General features: G+C 37.3%; 1 protein-coding gene and 1 non-coding gene across 3 annotated transcripts in view; both read right to left on the bottom strand.

The window, feature by feature from the left end:
- Positions 1 to 26,050, bottom strand: part of LOC105835868 — a 71,309-nt gene that overhangs the window by 17,602 nt on the left and 27,657 nt on the right. For both annotated transcript variants that reach the window (XM_028193424.2, XM_012679487.3), the window contains exons 2-3: positions 14,251 to 14,453; positions 9,786 to 10,034 (exon numbers count right to left, since the gene is read on the bottom strand). In XM_028193424.2, coding sequence (XP_028049225.2) covers positions 9,786 to 10,034; positions 14,251 to 14,453 — 452 coding nt within the window. The remainder of the gene's footprint in view (positions 1 to 9,785; positions 10,035 to 14,250; positions 14,454 to 26,050) is intronic.
- On the bottom strand, positions 14,944 to 15,015 carry Trnap-ugg. The gene has a single exon. It is a non-coding gene; the product is annotated as a tRNA-Pro (tRNA).

Raw genomic sequence — 26,050 nt, 5'->3', positions numbered from 1 at the left:
TTGGATAAATGAGGTCTCAACTTTTTAATAATATCCAGATCTATTTTATATAAAATATCGGAAAGTATAATAGGAATGAAGAAAGATTCTCTACGAATGTGGTACTTAACTAAGAGATATAATCGTTTCATAACATTTTGCGCAACTTTAATTAACAGGACAGCCAATTCTTTTTCTTGATAAATTTACAACTGACCTTTCCTTTTCTAACGAGAATTTGTTTAATCTAATTGTTTAATCTTGTATCTATCTCCTTGGAAATTTTTCAATTATTAACGCTACGCTGTATGCAGGCAGAAATTTAACAGAAATCGTTGAGGAGATAGATTGTAACGCATGCGAATGCCTATGAATACACGGTACCGAAATAACACCGTTTTAACTACGTTTAACCGACTGACATCAGTTGATTGGAGTAGGTCGAAGAATGCCGAAGGTGGTGTTCCGCGATTTGGCGGTCAGCGTTTTAATTGGCGGACGAGGCATCGCCGAAAAGCGAGGACGACCCACTTTTGGCAAAGGCCAAGACTAAATCTGCGCGTTGTTACGCTCTATGCCATATTAATCACACCCTCACCGCCCCTCTCGTTATCTCTGACCGCGCTAGGGTTGGCGTGCATGATAAACCTGACCTTTCGGCGAAATAAAATATCCTCCCCCCTCCCATCAGATGATCCGACGATTGCACGATGGTTAAGCGAATTCGCCCTCGTGGAAGATCAATCGGCGATTTAAACGACGATCTGATTAATCGCGAAATATGCTCGATCATCGGCATATAAAATGTACGCTCCTCGCAGGATAGACTGTCAATTCTATTCTACCCCTTGTGAAACTGCTGTTAATGTCCGTGAGAGACGGAGCGGAAAGATCCTCTAATGGAATAATTGAAAGAAAATTGAAAGCCGTAATTTCGAAAAGGTTCGATCTAACTTATAAAAATATTTGTATGAGAGACGTAAAATATTACGGAGAGCGTTCTTCTTCCAGCTCCTCTTTTCTGCCTGCGAATAAACGCGGAATATTATTCTTTCAAAAGTTTACTCTAAATATTACCGTCACTTGAAAAATGGTTATTTTGTATCGTCATCGTATTAAAGGAGCCGATATAAATTTCATTTAAGTTTTCTCATGCGCGGAATATCCGAGCCTCGTTTACGGATAAAATTCGCTGATGCATTATGGCTTATCGTCCAGTACAATGGCCTTATCATGCAAGTAGCATCGTGTAATCTGACACAGGCATTACCTCGCTAAAGTAATGTAATAACGCAAGATATATGTGTGTATTGTGTGCAGCAATTTAATTACAACGCTATAATTAATATTCTAATTAACAGAATGTCAGCTTAATTAATAAAATGCTTTTATTTATTAAAAAGATACTTAAAATATTAAATAAAATTGTGATAAATAAGATAGAATTGAATGTAAAGCTAGGTTTTCCACGTGTGTCTAATTAGCACGGTCTATTTAATTTAATGAAATTTTATTAACTATAAAGTTCTGCCTACACTTTTAAACTCAGTCCGCAAACTGAAAAAAAAATCTATCAAATAAAAATCTACCAAGCTTGAAAGATTTTCTATTATCTTTAGCTTTTGCAGCTCAGCCGTTTTCTGGACACGGGGTTTCAATTCTTTGTGTAATCCAGAGGCAACCAAATCCTCGACATTTTTGCCGAGAGAAAATATCCGCCTATTATCTGAAAAATCCGCAAAGTGAAAAGAACGACGTCCAACGCAAATTATATAACCGACCAGGGGAAAAACCCTACGTCGATGGAACCGACGTTCGACCGGCTATATCCATCACTGAGACAGTTTGCCTCGCACTTTGTCGTCATATACCACTGCGCCGTTCTATTCTACCCTCCCTCTCCGTCCTTGTCTCGCCCACGGAAAACCTTTCAATACTTGAGGAACCGGAGAAAGTCGGACGGTAAGTCGCGTAGGTAGGTACGCAGGTAGGCAGGTATAGGAGAAAAAATGTTATCGACGGTTTATTACAGCGCGCGGCGGCCCTGAGAACACGGCTGCAACATCTGTCGTCTAAATTGTGGGACAACCGTCCGCGCACCGCACCTGCACATTATACATATTAGTATTTTGAATATTGAAACAACGGAATGACATTTTTCTTCCACACGCGTCAGACGGTTACGAAACAATTCGTGCACGCCGATGTATCATCTTGAAAAGACGACGGTTTCTTTGTACGTCTTTTCCTCTCGTCAGCATTGTGTTATTGCACATTTAAAATTCACGTATTTCTCAATCCAGTCAATTCAATTGACCAAAAATTAATGGCTAGCGTGAGTTCGTTAAATTCGTCGTTTCGTAAATTCGAATAAACAATCCAAAGGACTGACATCTCGATAATTAATATTGGATAAAGCAAATTAAAGGGGCTTATGACAGAGGCAATAGGAACAAAAGAGTTATTAAGCCTAAGAGAAGTCAATTATCTAAAAGCTTTTAAGAGAGAGAGATAGAGAGAGAGAAAGGTCTCCAATTAAACTCTCTATTTCTGTTCTTAATATGAGCGATTCGTTTGTCCGTAATAATTTTATTCCGAAATTATTTGTCCGCACGTGAAAATCCTATTTCGATCTCTTGCTGAAACGAAATTTGATCTCCGTCCACGAGACATTTGAGCGAGTGTCCTTCGCTTCATTTTCGGATTTGCGTCGCTTCGATCCGCGTATACCATGTAATCCGCGTATACCTGAAATAGAACACGAGTTAACCAAGGAGCTAATGGGATCACAAATCAGTCGCTTATGGGCCGTGTGTATCCTCGCGAGAGTCTTAAGAGCGCGCCTTCCGTTGAACCTTCCCCGATAATAATAACCGCCGCGTTTATCTTCAGTGACGCTCACGGACGCCGGTAAAACACGAAATGCGATTAAGCGGAGGGCAAAGCGCGGGGTAACAACATTATCCGACGTCGCCATAGTGCATTCGTTAAGAGGGAGAAAGGGGATTAAAGCGGAGGGAAGACCGACACATCCCCGGGTACGAGAAGGACGACTAGACGCGGACGGCGAGGAGGAAGGGGGAGGGGGGGTGCAGGATCGAGGGCAGCAGATGTCATGGACCCTGCGCGACCCAGTTAACCGTATCCTGTACAAACTGGCTCGCTAATACTGTTGCTAAACCACCATCAACGATCGTTCCCGGCTGGCAGTCAGTAAACCCGTGTCAATGACCCTATCATTACTCTCCGCGTCGCCTAATGCAGCCTCACCTATTCCGAGGATCGCATTGCATCTTTTATCGCCAGCCAGTCACCTTCGCTCTCAGCCATCTTCGTTTTATAATCTATGTATATATGTATGTATATATATTAATGCGCCGCGGAGAATTGCGCGGCGCGAATCGATACCTATGAAAAGAATTAAATTCGGAAACTTGGCAACGAATTTCGGAAGATGATATCTGGATCGCAAAAAGAGGATGGTCTACATTCTCGCCATTGTCTGTACGGCAAAACTATACGGCCCCTGCCGAAAAATGTTGCGGTTCTATTACGTTGAAAGCGAGACGTATAAATTTAATCCCGCGAATTCTGGCAATCTCGGAAATCGTGGAAATATTTTCGAAAATTAATTCGTGCGAAACACGCTGCATATGTGGGAAGAAACTGTGACCGATTCCCTCGATACAGCAAGTGCATCGCACAATTGAATTCTGCCGCATGAAAAATGCACCCGGTTACGTCAGGGAGACGAACTGTAGATTAAGTTTTCACCTTGCGGTCACTTGGTCTTCCCGCTCCGATGACGTCTGTCACAATTAAGCGTCGCGATTATACGTTTTGCGTTTGCGCCCGTAGCGACGATGCACCCAAGCTGAGCTTTCTCTGTCTGAGACGAGCCTGCTGCGAATTTACATTTAAATCGAGACGGAATTGATCCGCTGTCCGCTGGGCGATAAGTCGATTCGACGGACAACGTACGAGCGCAACGGTTTTCCACTTCGTTTCCGACGACGGCGAGGAGAGAGAGAGAGAGAGAGAGAGAGAGAGAGAGAGAGAGAGAGAGAGAGAGAGAGAGAGAGAGATCGCTAGAGGCGCGCTTTCCTCTTCCTTTTCTCCTGCGCCTCCTCTCTCGAAGCAGGGCGCTTCACGCATCGCCGGAGACGCTCTCGCAGGAAAATTGCATATACGAACTTATCGCCGAGTCATACTTCACTTGCGCCACTTGCGAAGATCGAATTTACGCGGAGAGTTTCCGACAACGGCGAAATGAATTTGTCGAAGCGTGAACACTTCGTGATATCCGCGTTAGCACGGAAGATAGCAAACTTGCGGACAAACTGTGAAAACATACAGAGCGTGTACCAGAACCCCTCCGATCTGGAACTTTACAAACACGGATGATGTTCCAGCCAACTTTTCCCTAATCAAAACAACATCAAGCTTGTACGTTGAAAACTGTTAATCAAAATTAATATTATTTATCATACTCCGATATTTGCTGCACTGTTAAAGTTTTGTTCAAAATTCAAATGATGAAGCAAAAATTCAATTTCACAATATCCCTTACGTTGCTAAAAAAAAAAAGAGTATCAAAGAAGATTCGTCTCTTAAAAAATTTCTTCTTCGTAATTTAGATCGCGTTCTCGTCGGGCGCTCGAGTTCACTTCTGTTTTCTTGTTTTCCCTCCCGATTTCCGGTTGCGTATTCGAATTAGTGTCACTCGCGGGCGAAAATACGCATCGCCGCCCGGTCACGCTTTCCATGCCATCGCACTGTCTCCCCCGGAGTAAGACCCTCGCCCGCATTTTTTTGCACGGCCTCTTCCGCGAGACAGGCCTGTAGTTAGCCACGCTTCGCGGAGCCAGACGTAATTTTGTCATCCCGTCATAAAGCGGAATGCCCCGGTTGTCATTACCGTACGCCGTCGTGGAGAACGAGACTTCTGCTTTCGCACAACGAGTGGGCCCCTCTCGTGCTCGAGATTACGTCGATGGTTCTAAAAGCGGTATCTCGCGTTACTCCTCACACAGAGTGCACGTAAGTGCCTGTTTGGAAAGCATTAGCGCGTAATTCACGTCTGAAAACGTTAGTCAGCATAGAACGGATAAAGAAAATGGTCCATCATAAATCATAAGTGTTGAAAAATCGATCAAGTAGTTTGTTTTCTTTAGTTTTATTTTTATTTTCGAAGTTGTGAACTGTTAAGTAAACTGAAGTTGTTCCGATTCGCTAAAAGTCATCATTTTTTCTCGCACATTTTAATTTTCAAGCGCCAATGTTTTAACATTCAAAAAGTTATATAAAACTTATATAAATCTTCAGCGAATCAAAAAAATAGAATATCCTTGAACATTATTTGTTTTTTATTTACAGAGATAGATAAATAATATGTTTCTGTTTTAAAAATATTTTTTTATTTTAAAAAAGTAAGATAAAATTAAAATAAATGCAAAAACAAGAGTTTTCTAAATACTCACAATTTTGCGTAGTCAATTATTCAACTGCGGTAAATTTAAAATTGAAAAATAAACAGGTTTTTCTTTGTACTTGTTATTTTTTTATTATAAAAAAAATTTTTTAATTTTATTTTTCGTAAAACCACACACATCTGAATTTGAAATGTTACTGTTATTGCTTCAAAAATTTTAATTACTCAAATAAATCACGTTTGAATTATTGTGTTTACTTTAAAAAATAATATTTTGAGAAAAATTTAACAAACAACACTTTTCCAATGTAGCTTTGCATCTTTTTTCTAATAAATATTTTTAAAAACACGTATTATTTATCTATCTCTTTAAATAAAAGTTTTACATAGTGTCGAAAAATATCCCATTTTTCGTTTCGCTAAGGTTCCTATAACCGTTTAATCTTTCAACAAAAATATTATCATCTCATTCCGCCTTTTGCATTTTCGGTAAAAAACTCAGAAGCGTTTATTCTCGTAAATTAAAAATAAAACTTGATATCCAAGAACTAAAATAATCAAACAAGAATATCAAGGATATCAAATAATTTAAAAATAATACAATCAATTCTTTCTCTATTGCAAGTTAAAAATTATAAGCTCCTTGCAAGATTACGTATGAGAAGACGTACGAGAAGATTTCGAGACGTCTATGTCTGTTGCGAATACTACAAGCGAGAATATCGCGGTTATCGTCGGTATAAAATTTCTGGAAAATCATCAGTCTCGCGGGGACCGCACAAAGGGCGTATCCAAGCGCTGCCTGGAAAGAAAACGGGAGACGAAGGATCCGTCCCCGAGTAGAATAGACTAAGCTCCTTTGGCGTACGCGATGAGATGTCTCGGCGGCGTGTAGCGCGATGTGCTCCGGATGTACGCCGGAGAATGCGAGACGCATGAAAGGGAACGCGCGATTGAATCGGCCGACGCACAAAGAGGGAGAAAAAGAGTATAGCAATCCACTCGGGCTGAAATGAAATGGGCGGAACTGAAAGTGATGCACGCGCGTCGCGCCCCATACGACGCGTGGATGCAAAAAGCTTTTTTTTTCTCTCTCTCCTCTCCTCTCGACGCTCCTGCGCGACGAGAAACGATCGGGACGATCGACCCCCCCGGCATCGTAAAATCAATCTTCCTCTAAACTTTCCCTTATACACCGCTACGCGGTTACCGCAAGAATTTTTCTGCAAATGAGTTTTGCAAAACCCGTGCACCAGTGCGCGATTATCTCTTTCACGTAACTAAGCAATTACGCGCGCGTTTAGATTGAAAAGGGGAAAAGAAATATTAGAGACAAAGAAAGAAAGAGAAGGAAGAGAATTCGGAAAGCTCATCGTAGAAAAATTAAATCGTGATTTTAAGATAAAGTGAATAATTTTCTGTCAGAGGAAAAAAAATAAATAAATGAAATCTCGCGGCAGAAAAAAAAAACTGAAAGAATTGCACGGCTGCACGTTGCGCAAAGCGGGCGAAGGCCGATGCTCGTAATCCTCATCAATGCCAACTTTATTTCCTTAATGTAATCGGTCTCTTCTCACCCGCGAACGCCGACGCAGTTCGCGAAATCTGGGATATCAGCAGCAGACGTCGCATGTTCCGCTGCATTCGAGTGTACACATATTCAATTAGCAGAGTTTTAACGTTCCGCTCTACGTCGACGATTCCCAACCGGCTGTGTGTATCTTAGTTATTCAGCACCAAAAGGAAGATGTAAATCGGGATAATTGTCACGTGTGTTTCACCCCCATTTATTTTTGGTCGTTCGTTTATTGAACGTCACACACTAAAAAGTCCCCGCAAAACAGACTGTCGGCTTATTTTGTGATAATGGTTCCTAAGTTTCGCGAAGTTTAAAAAATTGTAGCGAGCCGCAGTATGAGTAACGTTACAACGTTAACATTTTGCACAAAGGGGTACGCAAAAGCGGCCTTCGGTTCTAATAAGATTTTATTGCGTGCTACGCTGCGAAAGAAATTGCGACTGGGCAATCAGTCGAGTTCCGAGCTTTGCGACCCAAATAAATCGCCGTGTAGAAATGAATGAGAAAAATCACCTTGAAGCTAAAGTAAGATCGTATAAACGTACGTCAGGAGAAACGAGAACTAATAAAAAAGCCGGAACCATTCATTACTTATTATTAAGATTTACGGTTATCTTATAAAAATAAAATTTGTATGAAAATCATGATGAAAATGATACTATTGAACTATTTAAAAATTTAGATACAAATCTGAATAACTACGAATAATAATTTATGCAAAAATTTTTTACATTTTAGCAACCAACTGGAGCGTCCAACATAATAATTTTGATAATCTAACGAAATTATTTTTATATCTATATTTAGCTAAATTTTTAGATACTTTGGCAAAACTCTTTTTTTCCGTATGTGATTATATATTATTTATATGTAATATAATTTAAAAAATTTTTAATTTTAATAAATATATATATTTTGCTTATCTTTTTATTACAATACAAAACAAGATTTCTTTTGAATGGAAATACGTAACAATTTATAAACTTCATATATATAAAACATTAGATCGTGTTTTATAGCTAAACATATGTACGCGACGAGACTGGCTGCCTTGCAATTTTTATTGCCGTTGCACCGGCGAATTCCTACTTGCAAGAGCAGCTGTCACATACGGACGTTACGGCAACAATTCCCGCAGAAGTTTGTGCCTCCCGTCAAGATGCGACTAGCGAGAGCTTTAAATTTCCAGAGTTTCCTGAATTTTTGACGCCGCCCAGCTTCCGAGACTCTGAAAAATGTAGCCCCTTCGGGTCGGCAATGCTCATCGATCGCAAAATAACCGGGTTTACACGGGCTCGATATATAACCGTACGTGTATAAAAGTTGCCCGACAGTGATCTAACAACTTGATATCTCGCGCTAAATTTTACACTATCTGTCTGTCGGGGTCGAGCAACCGATAAACTTTCGTTACATTCGATATCTCTATCGCCCTATCGCGATTGTCCCTAAGTATAAAGTCCGAAAGTGAAAAGGTACTTTATCGGCGAAGATTCGGGACGATTTGCGAGGCGATTCTCCGATCTTCACGGCAGTCGAACGCGGAAACTCGTAGCATTCACGACGCGCGCGATCGACCCACGCAATAATCTGATAGAGTCGTATTAGCCTGAATTCCGACAATCCAGTTAGCTACCCTACTCCTCGCCCTGCCTGATCCAGCCTCGTCCTGAATTCGAAGCAATTGGCACGAACTGACACGTTCGCGACGATAAAGTAACACAGAGGCCGATTGCTTTTTCCTAAGACATTACTGTACAACGAAGTCGTAAAACAGCAAGGTGTAAAGTTCCAAAGTCGTTATCATGGTCAGTTAAATCAATAATCGATATATCAAGCAGTTAATATAATTGTGGGGGAAATTTTGAAATTAAATAAATTATATAAAATAAAAATGAAATAAATAATCGCGAAAAATGGAGTAAAAACGCAAATGAGTAAGACAAATGACGGCAATCAATTACTCACCAACAACGCATATTTTAACATTGACTATTATAGATGTAACCTGATAATGCGTTTTTTTTTTTTTGCAAAAAGTAAATCGTACCACTTAACTGTAATTTTCATAGAACATGTATAAAAAGTGTAGTGGCATTGCGTGACAGGGCAATAATAACTAGGCGATGTTGGAAGGCATCGAGATCTCTTCTCGGGCAGCATATTAGCGGCTATTTTTCGCTCCTCGAAAAGGCATCGTCGAAATTACCGGCGCGTCTACCGCCGTGCGGACGAAGGGATAATTGCACGCGACAAACTATCACGAGACATCGCAAGGAAAAATGTGAAACGAGTTTCGTCGCTCACGCGATCTATATTTACACAGAATAGCTTACTTTGTCCTCAGAAACGTGTCGATGTATTTGCGATATCGGTGAAACAATTAATGGGAAAGCTTTCTTTCATCGTTGGAATATTTTAAAAGATTGAATTCTAAAATTAATATTAAAACTCTCTACCGTAAGAATTAATATTAAAACAAACAATGGGCATTTTAATAAACGCAGTAGAACAATAAGAATATATAAACACAAGTAAATTAAATTGAAAAGTTTTAAATAAAAATTTATGTTTTAATTAATTTCAGTTAAATAATTATTCAAGGCGATTGATAGATAGAATAATAATTTAGAGATTAATTTGTAGTTGATTCTTTTTTAATCAATTTGAATTAATTGATGGATGGCTCAATTTTACGATGTATAGCCGCATATTTTTCCCTTAACTCGATTTCGAAGACCTTTATTTACACAAAAGCTTCGTTTAACAGTCGAATAATATTGGAAATCGACTTACCGAGCATTTTGATACCTTGGACCGGACTCAGAGGGTAGAAATCCCCGTGAAGTGGGCAGTGAAAGCCCACCCTGCGCTCCCTCCGTCTCGCCCGTCTCGTGAGCATGCAGAGTAGCACGCCAAGCGCAAGCATAAGGGCGCCCACAACTATGCAGATCGGCCCCAAGATACGGGAATTGCCAGTAAAGGCGATTCGTGCGGCGTACGAGTTCTTGTCCTCGTCCTCGCCGGGGCCACGATAAGAAGCAGCTGTAATGGAGAAACGGGCAAATCAAAAATTAATCGTGGAAGTTAACTAAATAACAATTAATAGATTTGATCAAATTATTACGACGGTCTTCTTAATTTTCTCATGTATCTTTCATTCTTTGGCCAAACAAGAGTTGGATTTTAGAAAAAAAAAAAAATAACATAAAACTTTTTTCACGTGTACATTAAGTTAATTTTTTGTTTTGTATTATATATTATTATATTAATATAAATATTATTAATATATGTAATTATATACGTGTATATAATAAAGTATAATCTGCTTTTATTTCTTTAATGTTGAGTGAACTGTCAAGAAGCGGCATTTTTTTTACAGAATTACACAGTTTATTGTAAGGATGATTAAACGAGTTAAGTCATTCAAATACGATCCCGTTGTCGATTTTTGCGGAAGCGTTGAATTCGGATTTCAAGATTTTACGTTCTCTTCGCGTGTTTCTTACACAATACCGTAAAACCGCTTCGCACTTTCCGAAGCTCCGCGTAATCGCGTTGGCTCGAGAAGGTCTGAATTGGTCCAAGTTACCAGCACTGACGCGAATGAGAAAACTTTTCTAGCGAGAAGTTTTATGTACTTTAAAATGGAAATACTGTATGTGTGTTATAATAACGCTCGTTTTATCCTCGCCAATTGCGAAACGGAAATGTCACGGCATATTTGGAGAGAAAATGCGTGTCTGCAAAAGTAGCGGAAATCATGGACATAAATACGTTCGCCACGGGGAGCTCGGCTTCGAGAATATTTTAATCGATAACGCTGGTGAAACGCTTCATAGACGGTCAGCATGCGCAGATCCAACAAACTTTTCTTCGCATTTGTCTTATTTCGCAAATAAGACAAGCAAAATGCAGTAACAAAACTAAAATTAGCAAATAAACGAAGCAATAAAAATAATGTTTATATGTGTAATCTATTTTACCTTTTGTCGAGTTTAGAATTCTTAAATTATTCTGGCTTTAAATTATAACTTATAGTACTTAATACAAATTTAATTTTTAATATTATTGTAATATCCAAATTTCAATGCCATAATGACAAACATTAAACATTTTTCAATATTAAATGTAATAAATATGTTATAAACATTGTATTTCTTTGGTACATAAAATCTATTTTTTCCTTTTCTTCTGTGTTTAATATACTACTGTAAAAATAAAAATTTTTGTTTTGAAACAATTTATAGTAACATGCAACAAATAAAGACGATAGAAAAATGACGCATAAAATAACATTTAAAAAATATAATAAAAATACAAAAACAATTATTTAAACTTGACCGTTAAATGTAAATAAAGTAAAAATATAAAAACTTATAAACCTCAAATAAATTGTAAGAAAATGCGAATAGTAAATTGGATGCGGCACATTTACCAGATTCAGCGTTTTATATGCCGCATTTCATATTCAAAATAATGTATCTACTAATCCCGTTTAGTCCACAGCAAAAAAAAAACTCTCGTTCCACTTGACTCTATCAAAGAGAACTTGACTCAGCGTGATAAATATAACAAAGACATTAACGCGACACGACCGGTAAAGGCAGAGCGATATGTCCAGTGTTCACGAGCAAGAGAGAAATATAGAAACAACGAAAGGGAAATGGGCTATTGGACCGGTCTTGCTGCGGCGACGGTAGGAAAAAAGGAAGACGAGAACGCAGGACAGACCGGTTCTGATAAATCGGTTGGTAACAACTCTCGGCACCTCGTATGTGAAGAAACGTGGCCGAGAAGTGATGGGAGATGTGACGGGCCAGCTGTTGCTTGGTGAACAGTCTGGGCTCTCTTCCACTTTTCTTTTTTCCTTTTCTTCCTCTTGTTCCTCGCGATATGCGAGAGCTGTATCTATCTCCGAGGTCAGCGACCTACGAACGAACTACAGTGTCCCTGGCAAATTAATTCAACGAAAAAGAACGAATAACTAGCCCCTCACCTTCAGAGTTAGTCTCGAAAGTGTCTTTCGCGTGATAATATATTAACATTGATTAATATTAAATTTTATTTTTTTTTTTAAAGCCCGCTATGTCTGAGATCGATTGAAGAGCTGGAAATACAAGTAGACTAATTGTAAGTCACACAATTCAACTAAATGAGAGTTAAAATTAAACAGAAGAAGATGGAAAGTGTGTACTTAGTTCCAATTTCTTCGTAACGAGTCTTGGTCTATCTTGTATTTTCAGCGCTTCAACTGGCAATCTCATGCCTTTGTGAATAATATTATCAATTTTTTTATATAAAAGCGATATCTAGTATGGCACAATATAAAATTAATATTAATGTTAAAATACATTTTACGAGAGATATCCAAGATTTCCCCATTGAAAGAATTAATATTTGATATTAAGAGTGATATTGATATTAAGAGTGACATTAATATTCAGCATAATGAAATCAGAGTAAGCTCAGCTGCAACGCAATTCAATAGAAATTTACGACTCAAATACGTTGCACGCTCGTCAAATTTCCGATATTTGCGCATTGCTTGCACGACTCTACTACTGCTTCAGTTTATTGGATATGGTTTCCTTCTCTATGTAATTAATCCGCTTATAGAATGTCAGCAGAGGCTTCAGTCTGATTAGTATGTAACGATGAAAATACTGAGGGATATCTCTTCATTACATTCATTATCGACAATATGTTGACAATAGTTACACAAGAAGCTATTCAAGATATATCTTTTCTTTCATATAATTTCACAATGTTATATTATTCATCCATTATTACCATATCAATGAATAAAAGATATTCAAAGTTCTAAAGATCATTACGCTTAATTGTAAAATTATCTAATTTCGGATATTTTGATGATCAAAATAAAATCAATGCGACAAAATTATTTATTGCATATCGATCGCAGATATAATTTATCCAACTAAAGGGATAAAGACAGAGTTTCTGTGTATAAAATTAATATTAAAAGAATAAAAATGTAATTAATAGTTTCTGATCGATTCCTCGTTTTTATTTTGTCAGCAATTAATTGGAAAAGTACTCTCTGTACACATGAGCATTGTAAAACAAATAACAAATGCGGTCGTTAAATTATCAAGAAAAATATAACATCCAAAAGATATACTTTCTTGTTAAGCGATAATGAACGATTATGATATCTCGCAACGAAATAATGGCTCTCCTTTCTAAGTAACCTACATACGATTACAGAGTCTATGCTTTCTCCGAAAAGGAAAGCTTGAGATTATTCTCATCCGCTAAATCATGCCATGACGCATACTCCATTCGTATCTCTATAGATACGCTCAAAAAAATATAAGCTAAACTAGTAGTAAAAGTCTAAAAAATAATAAAGAGCCTACGCGCGGCGCCGACTGACATTTCAAAAAATTATATGTTATCGAAGTCATAAATTACAACGGAATAAAACGAGATATCTCTTCGTCCATGATATTCATTCGGTACAGCCGAAGCAACATCAATTCTCAGCTAGACCGTTAAAATTGCACCGCCGTGAATTTTGCAGGTCGATCACGAGATGCAAATGCGAATGCAAATAACGCGTTACGAGATAATGAAAATAAAAAGAAAAATTAAAGGGCTCTGTAAATATTCAAGAGTCTCGTTAGGTGTAACTATAGTCCGAATGTATGCTCTTGCAGTATCGCAATTTATACGAGCGCACCTCTAATTATAATCGCGAAGTTATGCGACATAATTAAAACTTCTAAAAATCTGAAAAAATATTTAGAAGATAAATATCTCGTATTTATCATTCGTTTGTCACTTGCAGTTTTCTGATTATTTATGCTGCATTTTTATATACCCGTTTATAACGTCAAATTTTATTTAGTTTTCTTATGTCCGTTTAATATTAAAATTTATTTGGTAAAAAAAACAAATGTATCTTAAAGTGCAATAAAAGTATTTTTCATGCTGGATGTTAGAAAAAAAAATCATGTGAAAATGTGCAAAGACGAATAACGTGTTTTGTAAGGAAGCGTGACGACATCAGAAAAGTCATTTTGATACAGAATACATCTTTTAAAAAAATAATGCTCACTCACAGATAATTCATATATAACAATTCTAAAGAATGACGCATTTCGTTATATAAAAGATATTAGTAGACTTTTAACAAGTCCTTTCAGCCACATATTTTGTAACATAACACATTACTTTGACCAAAGAAGACAGACGTGATTTTAAATAAACAAAACAAGCAGACATATATACGAACCAGTGAGTACGGCGCCGACGAGCATGAAGAGAGTGCCAAACGCGGGAAGGGCGATCTGGCAATTCGCCGCTATTACGACGCCGGCTACCATCAGGCCGCCTTCGATCTTCTCAACCCTTAACCGCGATATGGGGGTTGGGCATTTCAATTTCGCGCCCAGGCCACCACCCAGCATACCCTCTTCGGCTGCCATGCTGCCGGTCCTGCAACAACGAGCGAGACTAATTAGCTGTAATAAAGGCCCCCCGACGAAAATTGCGCGGATGAATGATTATCAACTAAACAAGATGGGACACCTTGTGAAATTTTAAACAGAAACATATTCCTATTAACTATATAATTAGATAACAATATTAGTAACAATTTTATTATGAGTAATGATTTACAAGTTCGGATCTCTAATCAAATTGTGAAATTTTCGATGGCAATACTTTGCATATCGAGAAAAGAATACAGGCTAGAGATAAAAAATAAAAAGTTAAACTCTTAGCTGAAAATCTATTGCACTCAAAGTAAGAACATCACTTAAATCAATGAGCCTCTCAACTAAATGCGTTAATCATTGTATGATTTAAAAAATTTTCTTCTAAAAATTCATGTTCTATTTTTTCTAGGATTATATTCCTATAACTATATTCTTAACTTATTGCTAGTTTATACAAAATTCTGCATTAAAAATGCAAAAAAAAAATTGGGCTCAGCCGGGATTTGAACCCGGGACCTCTCGCACCCAAAGCGAGAATCATACCCCTAGACCACTGAGCCATTCGATGATCAACTTTCTAATAAACTCTTAAGTATATACTGCAATTATTCATTTTTATTAATGTAATTAAAACATATCTATAATAAGTGTAGTGTTCTTAGACAAGTGTATTTACAACTAATGTAATGTTATAGTTAATTTTAAAATTTAATACATTATTTAAAACATCATTTAACATTAAAATTTTAACAGTAAAAAAATATAGATCAAAGCACAAGTAATTAAGGTCAGTTTTATTCTTAAGGCTTTAATAAATTTAAAATGTGCACCAAACAAATTGATAATCAACTTAATAATAATGATAACAAACATTTTATTCCATATATAATATGTACAAGTAAAATTTTAATATTAGACAATGATGTCTTATAAATAACGTATTAAATTATCCAATTATTAAATAATTTAAATTTATATATATAAAATTTTACATGAAAAGATTTCATGCGATATATCTCGCGGTCTCTAAACATCTCATGCATCATTTTCTTCTGATCAAACTCAGACATCTTATTAACGCTTCGAAACTTTATAAGGAAGAATGGCTTCCTCATAGACCCGTCCGACCTTTTCAACTATGATAAACGATTAAAGCGTAAAATTGCACGAGGGCTCGCGTTCACAGCAAATTGTAGCGTATACACGTACGGAGTAATTGAATCAATCAGCCACCATCATGTACAGCTACTAATTCGACATGGAAACCGAGAGACTCGATAGCGTATCTCCACAGAGGTAAGGTAATTAACGCGAATACCCTTTGCGGATTGCTGATCTGACAAATAGCGCAGGTTTCGACCGAGCGATGAAATGACCGTTCTATATATTTCTAGTAAACCGCACGTACCACGGTTGTAATATTAATAACCTTAATTTGTTGACCCGCCTTTTGCGCCTTTACGTAATAATGTATCATCAGTTAACAGCAAATGTGCAAAACAAATAAAACGAGAAACGAGTTTTGTTCTTCATTTAGATCCAATATTACCAGAAAAATTGCCGGGAAAAATATGACCAGCTGAGTCCTCGAGAGATTAATTAAAGGCACGTGGAACGGACGACGAAGGGAATTAGTTTTGAATATCGCGACAACGCACGTGTGGCATTTACACGGTCGACCGCGGTACAGCAATGTCTTCATTATGCAACATCGATGGATTCGGTCGGTATATAGGTATAATATGTATGTAAAAACGCGTTGTCCTATGGTCCAACAGTATTGTCAACAAATAAGTTTCAATAATTTCGACAAACACGGAACATATATTGGCGATAATAGCAGGTCACTCTCATCAAGAGAGTCATCTATAGAAATACTAGTACACCGAATCGTGTCAATTACTCGCAATGAACAGCGCGCATCATGTAAAGTTTAAATAATAAACTGCTGCGACAACAAATGAGAATAATGCAACACATTTAATGCATATATGACATAATTTTTTTACTCACGTAATTTTCTATTTCTTCGCACTTTCTATTTATGCAACGTTTACGTGTATGTCCAATTAGCAAACGAGAGCTCTTTAGTCTCTCTAAAATTTTATGAAATCATAGATTGATTGGCATTAATTCCATTAACTTGAAATTAACGCCAAATTAACCCTCCACACACACACACACACATTTCACTTTCAAGTTATAATACAAAGAAGATTCTACTACGAATAAACCATCGAACAATAAATCAGAATTGATTTTTCCTAAAAAGCAGCATAAAACAGCGTGGCAAAACAGTCTGAATAATTTTTGCGAATCAAAACAACAAATTATATGATGCTAAACAAATCGTATACAGGTTCGCACATGCTTCGACCGCTAGAAAATCACTGGCTAGTCCGATGGTTTTGCCGGACTTTTTTCCCCAGTAACCTCGTTGCGATAACAGCTGATGAAATGGCAAATTTATCTTTTTTAATTTCCTTATGTAAAAATATCCAAACAAACTATGTGTAAACCAAATGATAAACTCTGACTGTCTATAGGATATTGCATTCCTAAATTCAAAATGCGCAATAACAATGTAAAAAAACGATGTGATACAAATAATTTATTTATATACTGTTGTTTCACGCTGTTATTTGCCGTGACATCAAAAACTCGAGCGGATTAATTTTATTTGTAAAATATATATATATATTAATTAAAATAAAATAAAATCATGATAAAAATGTAGTTATTAATCATACATGTTTTATGAGAAAATTGAGATCGAAAATGTTCGTAAAAATTAAAAATTATTAACAAGGCGGAATAATTTTTCAGAAGAGTAAGCGTTCGGTGAATTCCGCGTATATCCACTTTTCAAGCAATCTATCGCGGCTCATGTTGATAACATTCTTACTCTTCAGTCGATCAAAGTTTGCGAAAACTACGCAAGAAGAAATGCACGGCGCCACGTTATCATGTAAAATTCAAATTTCATCTTCTCCGTCGGAGTTTTTTCTACGCAATCTCTCGAACATAACATATTGCATAGCTAATATTTGTACTTTTATTGCACAATCGTCGAAGAATAAAATCATCAAAATACTTTTTTATTTTAAAATACGACATATTTTTTGCTATTATAAGACAACTGTGATCATTATTATATAAATTTTATTTCATTCGTCTATTAAAGTTTTTATGTAACTTTCGAAAAGAATTAATTCAGTAAGAAATTGAGATTTAATTAGCTTTTATTGAATCGTGAAAGTAATAAACATCTAAATACAATTTCTAACATTTATTATAAATGACTTAAAAATCCATGTGATTCGTTCGTTAAACCCATGTTTTTCAAATCTAATACTAGAAAACATTTTAGATGTTTAATTTTGTTTTATCTTTATCTACGTAATTGTTAGATAATTAATAACTTTAATATTTTATTCAAGTCATAATATTTCATTCAAGATACAATAGAAAAATGTAGTAAGTCATTTGAATAAAAATAATCGACTGAAATACCGTATAATCCTAATTCACCCGTTTGTCATAGAGATTTGACGCTCCATCTTGCACGTACGATCGTCGCAAAATTTAGCGAAGTGGCACAGAGAACGTGTAGCGATCAACATGACCTTATTCCAAAGATGTCAGAGAGATAACCCGTGTAGTCGAACGAGTCTTGACTCGCCTCGCCCTCTGCCCCATTTATCCGAATGTTTCAGGTCGTCGAGATCGGAGGGAAGAGCAACGGAGGAAGGGATAACAATTGAAGCAACAAGAACGAGTGCCACTTATTCGCGCTCGACTGATTATAAATGGGTGTCCGCCATGCTTCGTAGCTTCATGCCACGTTCAAAATTGTAAAATCGATGTTTGGAGGGTCCTAGATTAGGTGCCCATTTTACGAATTATGGGAACATTAAATCTATTATTATTTGTAGACGTGCGGTAATAACTATTCTGATTTTATATTAAAATTAACAGTGATACATAATATTAATCTTAAAATAATTATTCATATCTCAATATTTGTAAAAACATGACTTTAATTTATAAAAAAAATCATGGAATTTTTTCAATTTAGTCTAAAACCTTTGCATTGATGTATTGCTTCAAGTTCAAAAATATAATTAACAAAATGTATTTTATCAAGTAAAATTGCGGTACTTATTCCTTTTTTCTTGATTTTTTTATATGAATACCACATATCATGATATAATTTCGATCACTATCGGATTGACAGTTATAATATATTGGAGTAATGCAAAAGTAATGAGAATTTTTGCTACTTTGAAAATTGTCATCGTGAAAATGTGCTTAATATTTAAATTACAACAAATGTATGTTATAGGGACACTTGAAATTATTATGCTTAACGAACGCAATGTTTTATTAACAAAACTCCATCATTCTCACTTATTTTTACATCAACCTAATATTAAATGTGATAGTAATCTGTAAGCATCGGGAAACTGAAGCGTAAGCATCAATATTATAATCCTTACGTAAAATGTGCCATATGCGGTGGGTTTTTATGATGATGAGTCACAGATTTGATATTTTCGCGTGAGCAGAACTTGACGTTACTTACGGAAGACGGTAATGACATGTGCACACATTCGCATGCTTGCCTCAACTTATCACAGATACAAAAACAATCTTTTATGCAATTGCCATAAATTTCACTCGTACATTCCGGCGATGCCATCATTTCCTGAATTCTTTGTGCGAAACTCGGAAAACAAAAGATAAATATTCATTTCGACTAATTTTTACTGAGCGATATTTTGTATACCGAGAGATAACGATCACGTCGATAAAACAATATTACATCAATCAACGTGCGACGTGTGATCTAACACGGAACAAAGTTACATCCGGTTTTAAGAGCATCAAGCAATTATTCTAGAAGTTGGAGATTACATCGTGTATTAAATTCAGGATACTAACTTCCTACAAATTATACGAGTTACTCCAATATTGCTGGACTTTCTATTAATGTTAATAGGTTTTAATAATCTTGAACAGATGGTTAGCAAAATATGGCGTTGCTTATAAAGTATCACTTTTGTATTCAATAATTAAAAACTAATTAACGTTAATAGTTATATATCTCGTGTACTAAAAGTATCCAGTTAAATATAAAACTAATAATAAATATTAATACCACAAATTTACTGATCAAGCGTTAAGGAAGACGTACTTGAAGAATGCACAAGTGAAAAGACATGCGGAGAAACTTGGTACAGTCTCGGCATTCCCGTTGAGAAATCTGAATCGATTTTTTTTTCTCCCCGTGAGAAAACAGGCAGATATCGAGAAATCGGAGACACCGGTTACACGCGGGGCAAATCACGCCGCGTGTCAAGTTCGAGGCCGAGAGATTGATCTCTCCCCGCGCGGCGAGTTAATCGAGCCTGCCTGCCGAGAGTCCGGTTCGCGTTGGTCGACCCGCGTCGCTAATGGCACAAGCGAAGCCTTCTCCTCTTCACCTGACCGTGATTACGTAATGAGCGGCGGTTACCAGATAAAAACAATGACGGACCGCGAAACGGCGGAATAATTTGTCGCCGGGACAAAGCCGTGTGAGACTATCGTCTCACGAGTGGTCGAGAATCTCCGCCAGGAAGCTCGTTCGTCTTCCACGCATCAGCCATATGATTCTATCGCGATGGAAGACACGCCAAGTTCATTATCTCGCCGGAGATCGGCGAGCTGATAAGAGCGAGCGTGGAGGCAAGTGGATGATGAGAGAGGAGGATTACGCAATTCGTTAACTTGAAGGCTTGAGATCTCAGCTTAACTATAATGTAAATTATTTTCCGTTGCATTGTATAGGGTTACGGTGCAGTAAAGTTAAGTAGCGCAAAAGTGTGTGTCCAAGATAACTGGCCCGTCCAACGTACAGTTAATGCGTGCGATAATAGAGTTATTATTATTACGGCGAGAGAGATCTAACGGAATATAAGATGCACGCCGCTATTCATCAGCGGCAACGTAACGTTATTGGAGCCACGAGTCGCTTCAACATATTAAAATAACAAAAGTAATAAGAACGTTATAAAATCGCGCTAAGCCACAGATGTTATAACTGTATAAGATAATATAAACCATATATACATCGCGCGCGCCACGTGTAACCAAGGGGCTTACGTAAAAGTAAACTTGAAATTGTACGTTCTCGGCAACTCTGTCGGATCGATCGAGATAAAACAACGGAAGTATAGAGAAATCGTTCGCGTTAACGAGCGAGGAATTTAACGTCACGGGAAAATGGACCCTTTTCTTGCGGCCTGCGTTCGATTTTATTAACGTGCACTTCCGCTCGCTATTTGTATAAATGTAGCTCGAGATATCGAAGGCAGAAATTCACGCTTTTTACGGCAAGACCCGGATTTTCTTGACGAGCGAGATCGACGATAGAATAGAGTAGCAGCAAAGAATGGTGCACCATGGGTTGGAAACGCCTATGTACATAATGACCCCCGCGAAAGGAAGTTTCTTTCGGCCGCGCCATTGTGCTTTCCCGCGCAAATTGGCGAGAAAATAATTAAATAGCATGCACTTTCATCACAAAACACAAGATATTCTCGCTTGACCAAAAATAACAAAATTTTCTGTTCCTTTTATTTTCTCAGCATTTACTCGAGCGCAAGTATCACCCTTACAAAAAGAATTGTCTAAAAATAATATTAAAAAAATTATTTTATCGCGTGTATATAATTGCAATAACATTTCTTTCTTCCTGATCCTAATAATAATGGTATTCTTTCCTCCTGTTATTTCCTCTTCCTATAATTTTCCGATGTATTTTTTCTACGCTTTTCACGTTTAAAATTTTTATTTATCATCCTATCTCTTTTATTTTTTTACCTTGCTCCTTCTGGTTTACCAATATTTTAATTGAACACGCCTTTATTACATACTCTGCATAACAATAATCATCAGGTTCGAAAGTCGCTCTTTTTAACGACGTCAAGATCTATGCGTCAAAGAATAACGTCTTGATTAAAGATGTAGTTCTAGTAGATGTAAAAGGAACGACCTAAAGAAAGAGTTCAATCAAGAGGGCGGGACGCAAGGCGCTGAGAAAGTCGAATGTAGAGCAAGAAGAAACAATTAATGACGGCTCACCAATCAAGCAACGCATTAGCGCGGCTTCGAAGAGCCTTCGTTGCGGCGAGCAAATTGATCGGTAATTCCGACGCGCTCCCTGCGAGAACATTTTTTCCCTCGCATTTTCTCTCATAAGTTTTGTTCTTCGAAAATTCTCATTAGAATTCACAAACAACACGACGTTAAACGCAATAACAAGCAAACTTATCGAGCTTCCGCGATAACACGTGCACACATCTCTAGCTTTCCAAATTGTAATTTCCTAACACACGCACACACACAAACACAGAAAATTAAGTGAACTCAAATTAGCGCCACTTTAATTCCATAGAAATGGCTCTCTACGTTGACATTATTTCATCTTCTTTCATGTAGCACTTACGAAGCCTATCCCGCATCTACCGCAGCAAAGCTTAATGACACTTTGGCCAATTTAATGCCCATCTTTCTTCAACAAAGTGTCGAGGAAGATTACTCATTACCGCGACACAACTCAGTCCTTAATATTACACTATACCCTCCCAACAAAGTATCAGATTAGTATTTTACTTTTCATGTTTTTCATACGTAAGCCTTCCATTTATTTCCTTAGTAGTTTAATTTTCAAGAATTACATTTCACTTCAAGCATGTCACTGGTTAATCTATGATTATGCTTCGGATATGTGTGTGTGTGTGTGTTGTAATTATAGAGTCCCAATTATACAATTAAACAAAGAACGTAAAGAAAAGTCGCCTTCGAATTAAACAAAGGGGGATTGTCAAGGGGTCACGCGAGATTCTTTCTCTCTTTCTCTCTCTATCTCTGCGCGTGTGTGTATGTGTGATTTACATGTATCGAGAGAGGCACACCTCTCTGGTCAGCTCTGTTCGAGATACATCGCGCCCGCGTCCGTGGGCGCGCGTTCAGTCGCCGGTAGCGCGCGTCGACTTGGTCGACGACCAAGACGAACCTAAGTAAAACGACCTTGCGCAAACGGCGACGAACGCGCTCGGCGCGGGTTCGACGACCGCCCGGTATAAAGCTCGCGAGATGCACAACAGCCGGCAGTGCCTTTCTACAGCCTTGACTGCAACCTCCAGCGGCTCCGTCGTCGCCACCGCCGCCAGGCCTCCTCGTCACGTGCACGTCCTGTGACGCGGGGGGGATCTGTCACTGTCCCTCTCCGCCGCGACGAGCCGCGAGAACAATGGCGCGCCTGCATCCCTGGATGCGCGAGTCGATAAAATAACACAAATTAACGCTTTTCGCGGAATGAAAAACATATGCCTATTGTGCGCGCGGTCATTACTGTTCCTCCTCGACACGCACATGGCGCTGGCAGTTTGACCCTTTAATTCCATCCGCGCGCGCGGTATGTGCACGCGTGTCCCGCCGCAATGGGAAACTTCGCAGCGAACACAATAATACGCCATGCAACAATACCGGCCGTTTTTCTTTGTTTCCTCTCTCTTTTTTTTTTTTTGCGGTAACTCGTAACCGCGTGCATATTGATCATGCGTTATATTTTGTACCTCCGTGCACCTTTATCCGTTACGACTCGCGTTCGCGCGAAATAAATGTAACGTAACAGAGTCGCTCCCGATCGATCACGTTTCGCGGCGAGTTGCATGATCGCGATTAAACACGACGTAATTTACGATAACAATTTAGTCATTAGGAAAGGATTTAACATTTACGTTACGTATCAGCCAATTAGATTTTCGTTTAATTAGCAGAGAAATAATTAGATGTAATTAAACGCACACTACGCGGAAGAGTATCAAATATGTGTATCATCGTTCACGTGGCCATAAGTCTTGCCCCGCGTGCGGAGCGCACTTTGCGTCGAAACTTATTTGCAACTTTATGAAAGTCCGCAGTCTATCCGAGTGGATCTGTGAAGCTGGCACGACATTCTATTAATATCAAAATTATAATTACAGTTCTAGTATTTTCCATAGTTCTCGAGTTTTTAATGAAAATAAAAGAGTTCTGCGATCCTTAGATGAAAAAAATAAAAATGAAAAAATGTACTCACTTCGCGAAGTTAGCACACCTTCTCTCTCTAAAGAGAAAGCAATAAATATTATCATTTTTAATACCGAGAATTATCCCTAGAATTATCGTAAATATTCAGAGCGACACGTTTTGCTCGAGTGTCGTGATTTTGAGTATTAAAAAGTTATTAAAAAATGTTTTCTAGTCGGAATTCTGTATAAAAATGATTGTAGAGCATAAAACTCTGCAAGAACTAGCGACAATTCTCGCTAGAACTGTGATAAATATTCAGCGCGATACTTCTTGCTGATTTTGATTTAAAAATTATTAAAAAATGTTTACTCGTAGGAACTCTATTTAAAATTGATGACAAAACATAAAACCGTATAAGTACTACCGAGAATTATTGCTAGAATTATCATAAATACTCAGCACTTTTTGTCCGAGTGTCGTGCCGTGTTTAATATTAAAAGTGTGGAAAAAACGGAATCGTTAAAATTTTTTTGTTATCACACATAATGATAGAACTCTAGCAGTACTATCTAAAACTAGTATTAAGAATGATAATATTTATTGCTTTCTTGTACGAACTTCGCGAAGTTCACAACACTTCTTTATTTTTTTTTTTTTTTATATACGGATTGCAGAATTCTTGATTATTTTTATAAAGAACTCGAGAACTATAGAAAGTGCTAATAGAACTGTAATTACTTTTTTTTTTTATATTAATAGAATGTCGTATCAGCTTCACAGATCCATCGCGAGTTAAATGCCATTTGATAATGGAAGAATTACATTTACGACGGCGTAACCGCTATATTCTGTTAAACAAACTTTCTTTGTATCTTTTTCGTAATCTACTTTGCACCCTTGTTTAATACGAACGCGCGTATAACTTGATAATTCGTATCGTCAATCTTCGCGAATCGAATATTCGAGAAACTTTTGCCGCGATACTATCGAGAACAAAGACATCGAATGAATAAATCTTCGACAAGCAAAGTGTCTTCGGTTGCCTTTCATTGGATTTCAGGCGTCCTTATTTCTTCGAGAAGCGCCTGGGTGCTTGGCGCAAGATTCAAATGGCACTGTAAAACGCACGATTCGATACGACATGAACGACCTCTTTATCTCTGTAAAGCGGCATGAAAACGTGGCCCTAACGGGAGTATTTAGTCGCGAAGCGAAGTGCCTGTCCACACGCGAGCGCATGACGTGGACGGATGTCGGGCTGAATTGGCGCAATGACCATAACCGGGGCCCAACGAGTGAGCGCGACTTTTTTCGCCGCTCGTATTAAGACAGCGGAAAGTTTATAAAATCTTATTATAAATTTACGAAGAAAAATGGCTTTTCTCGCTGCATTGTTTCACCAACTCGGATAGCAGGCAAGATGATGTAAATGTTGAATAAATAATACGTATAAATAAAATAACGGATTTTCTGATGATACATTACGGTATTTGAACAGAGGGAAAAAAATTCTATAACTTGATCGCGACAGACTTTGCATGATAAAAAATTTTTTTAAACTTATAAGAAAATTTTAAATAGATAACTCTTAAAAAATTTTTTATTATGCCAAGTCTTTCGAGATCAAGTTGTAGAAATGTCCTTCGTCTATTAATAATAATAAACAGAGAAAGAGAGAAAGAGAGAGAAATATATATACTTACTATACATCTCGTGTCTCTACTCGTGTCAATTATAATTGTCTCGTTTCTTTCAGTATATTTTTAGTTACCATAAGAATAGATATCTATTGAACTGTCGATTAAACTAATGACAAATTTTCTGTTCCGAAGCGATTCTTTGTACGAATTATTGATGAAGAACTTCAAATTGAGCGATTTCAAAAAGACATATTTATACTAGAACTTCTTTTATCAATCTTATACATTTCTAGCATAGAACTTGTCCGCATAAATATCTTATATTTATCTTATACGTATACATAATTATATGTACGTCTAAAATTTGTTATGATAATAAATACCGTACAGTGAATTCATAAATTGCACCCTCTTTTACAATTAAAATGTATTTTCGTATCTATATTTCGTCTGTGATTAAATAAAAAATTCAGATGCTAATTTCAATATTGCTTCTCGAATCGAAGACATGGTTCATGGTATTTCTGATTTGGATGATGTACGTACTGTGCCGGGGATAATAAGGTTAAAGCAATCTACCCCACTATGCGATCTTGCCTGCTTTTTCTATTACCGCGGTAGATGCCAGATTTTTCTAGCTCACTGATCAGCCTCAATTCGAGCGGCACTGCTGCGTCTTTATCGGCTAAGATGATTCGATTTTGCGAATCTCCGAATGAAATCAGAAAAATTGGAAAAACGTTTACAATAATTCTACCGAAAAATCTTTCTACTTAATTCCTATAATGGCTGTATTCGATCAGTTAACGTGTAACATTACAAGTTAGTAACGGTAAAGTATAAGTTTAAAATTTATTCGTCTCAATATAAACCTCTACATATTTTCAACATC

Source organism: Monomorium pharaonis, chromosome 9, assembly GCF_013373865.1.
Source record: "Monomorium pharaonis isolate MP-MQ-018 chromosome 9, ASM1337386v2, whole genome shotgun sequence".
NCBI lineage: Eukaryota > Metazoa > Arthropoda > Insecta > Hymenoptera > Formicidae > Monomorium > Monomorium pharaonis.
The sequence above is the reverse complement of the archived record's forward strand: the minus strand, read 5'-3'. Positions and strand labels throughout refer to the sequence as shown.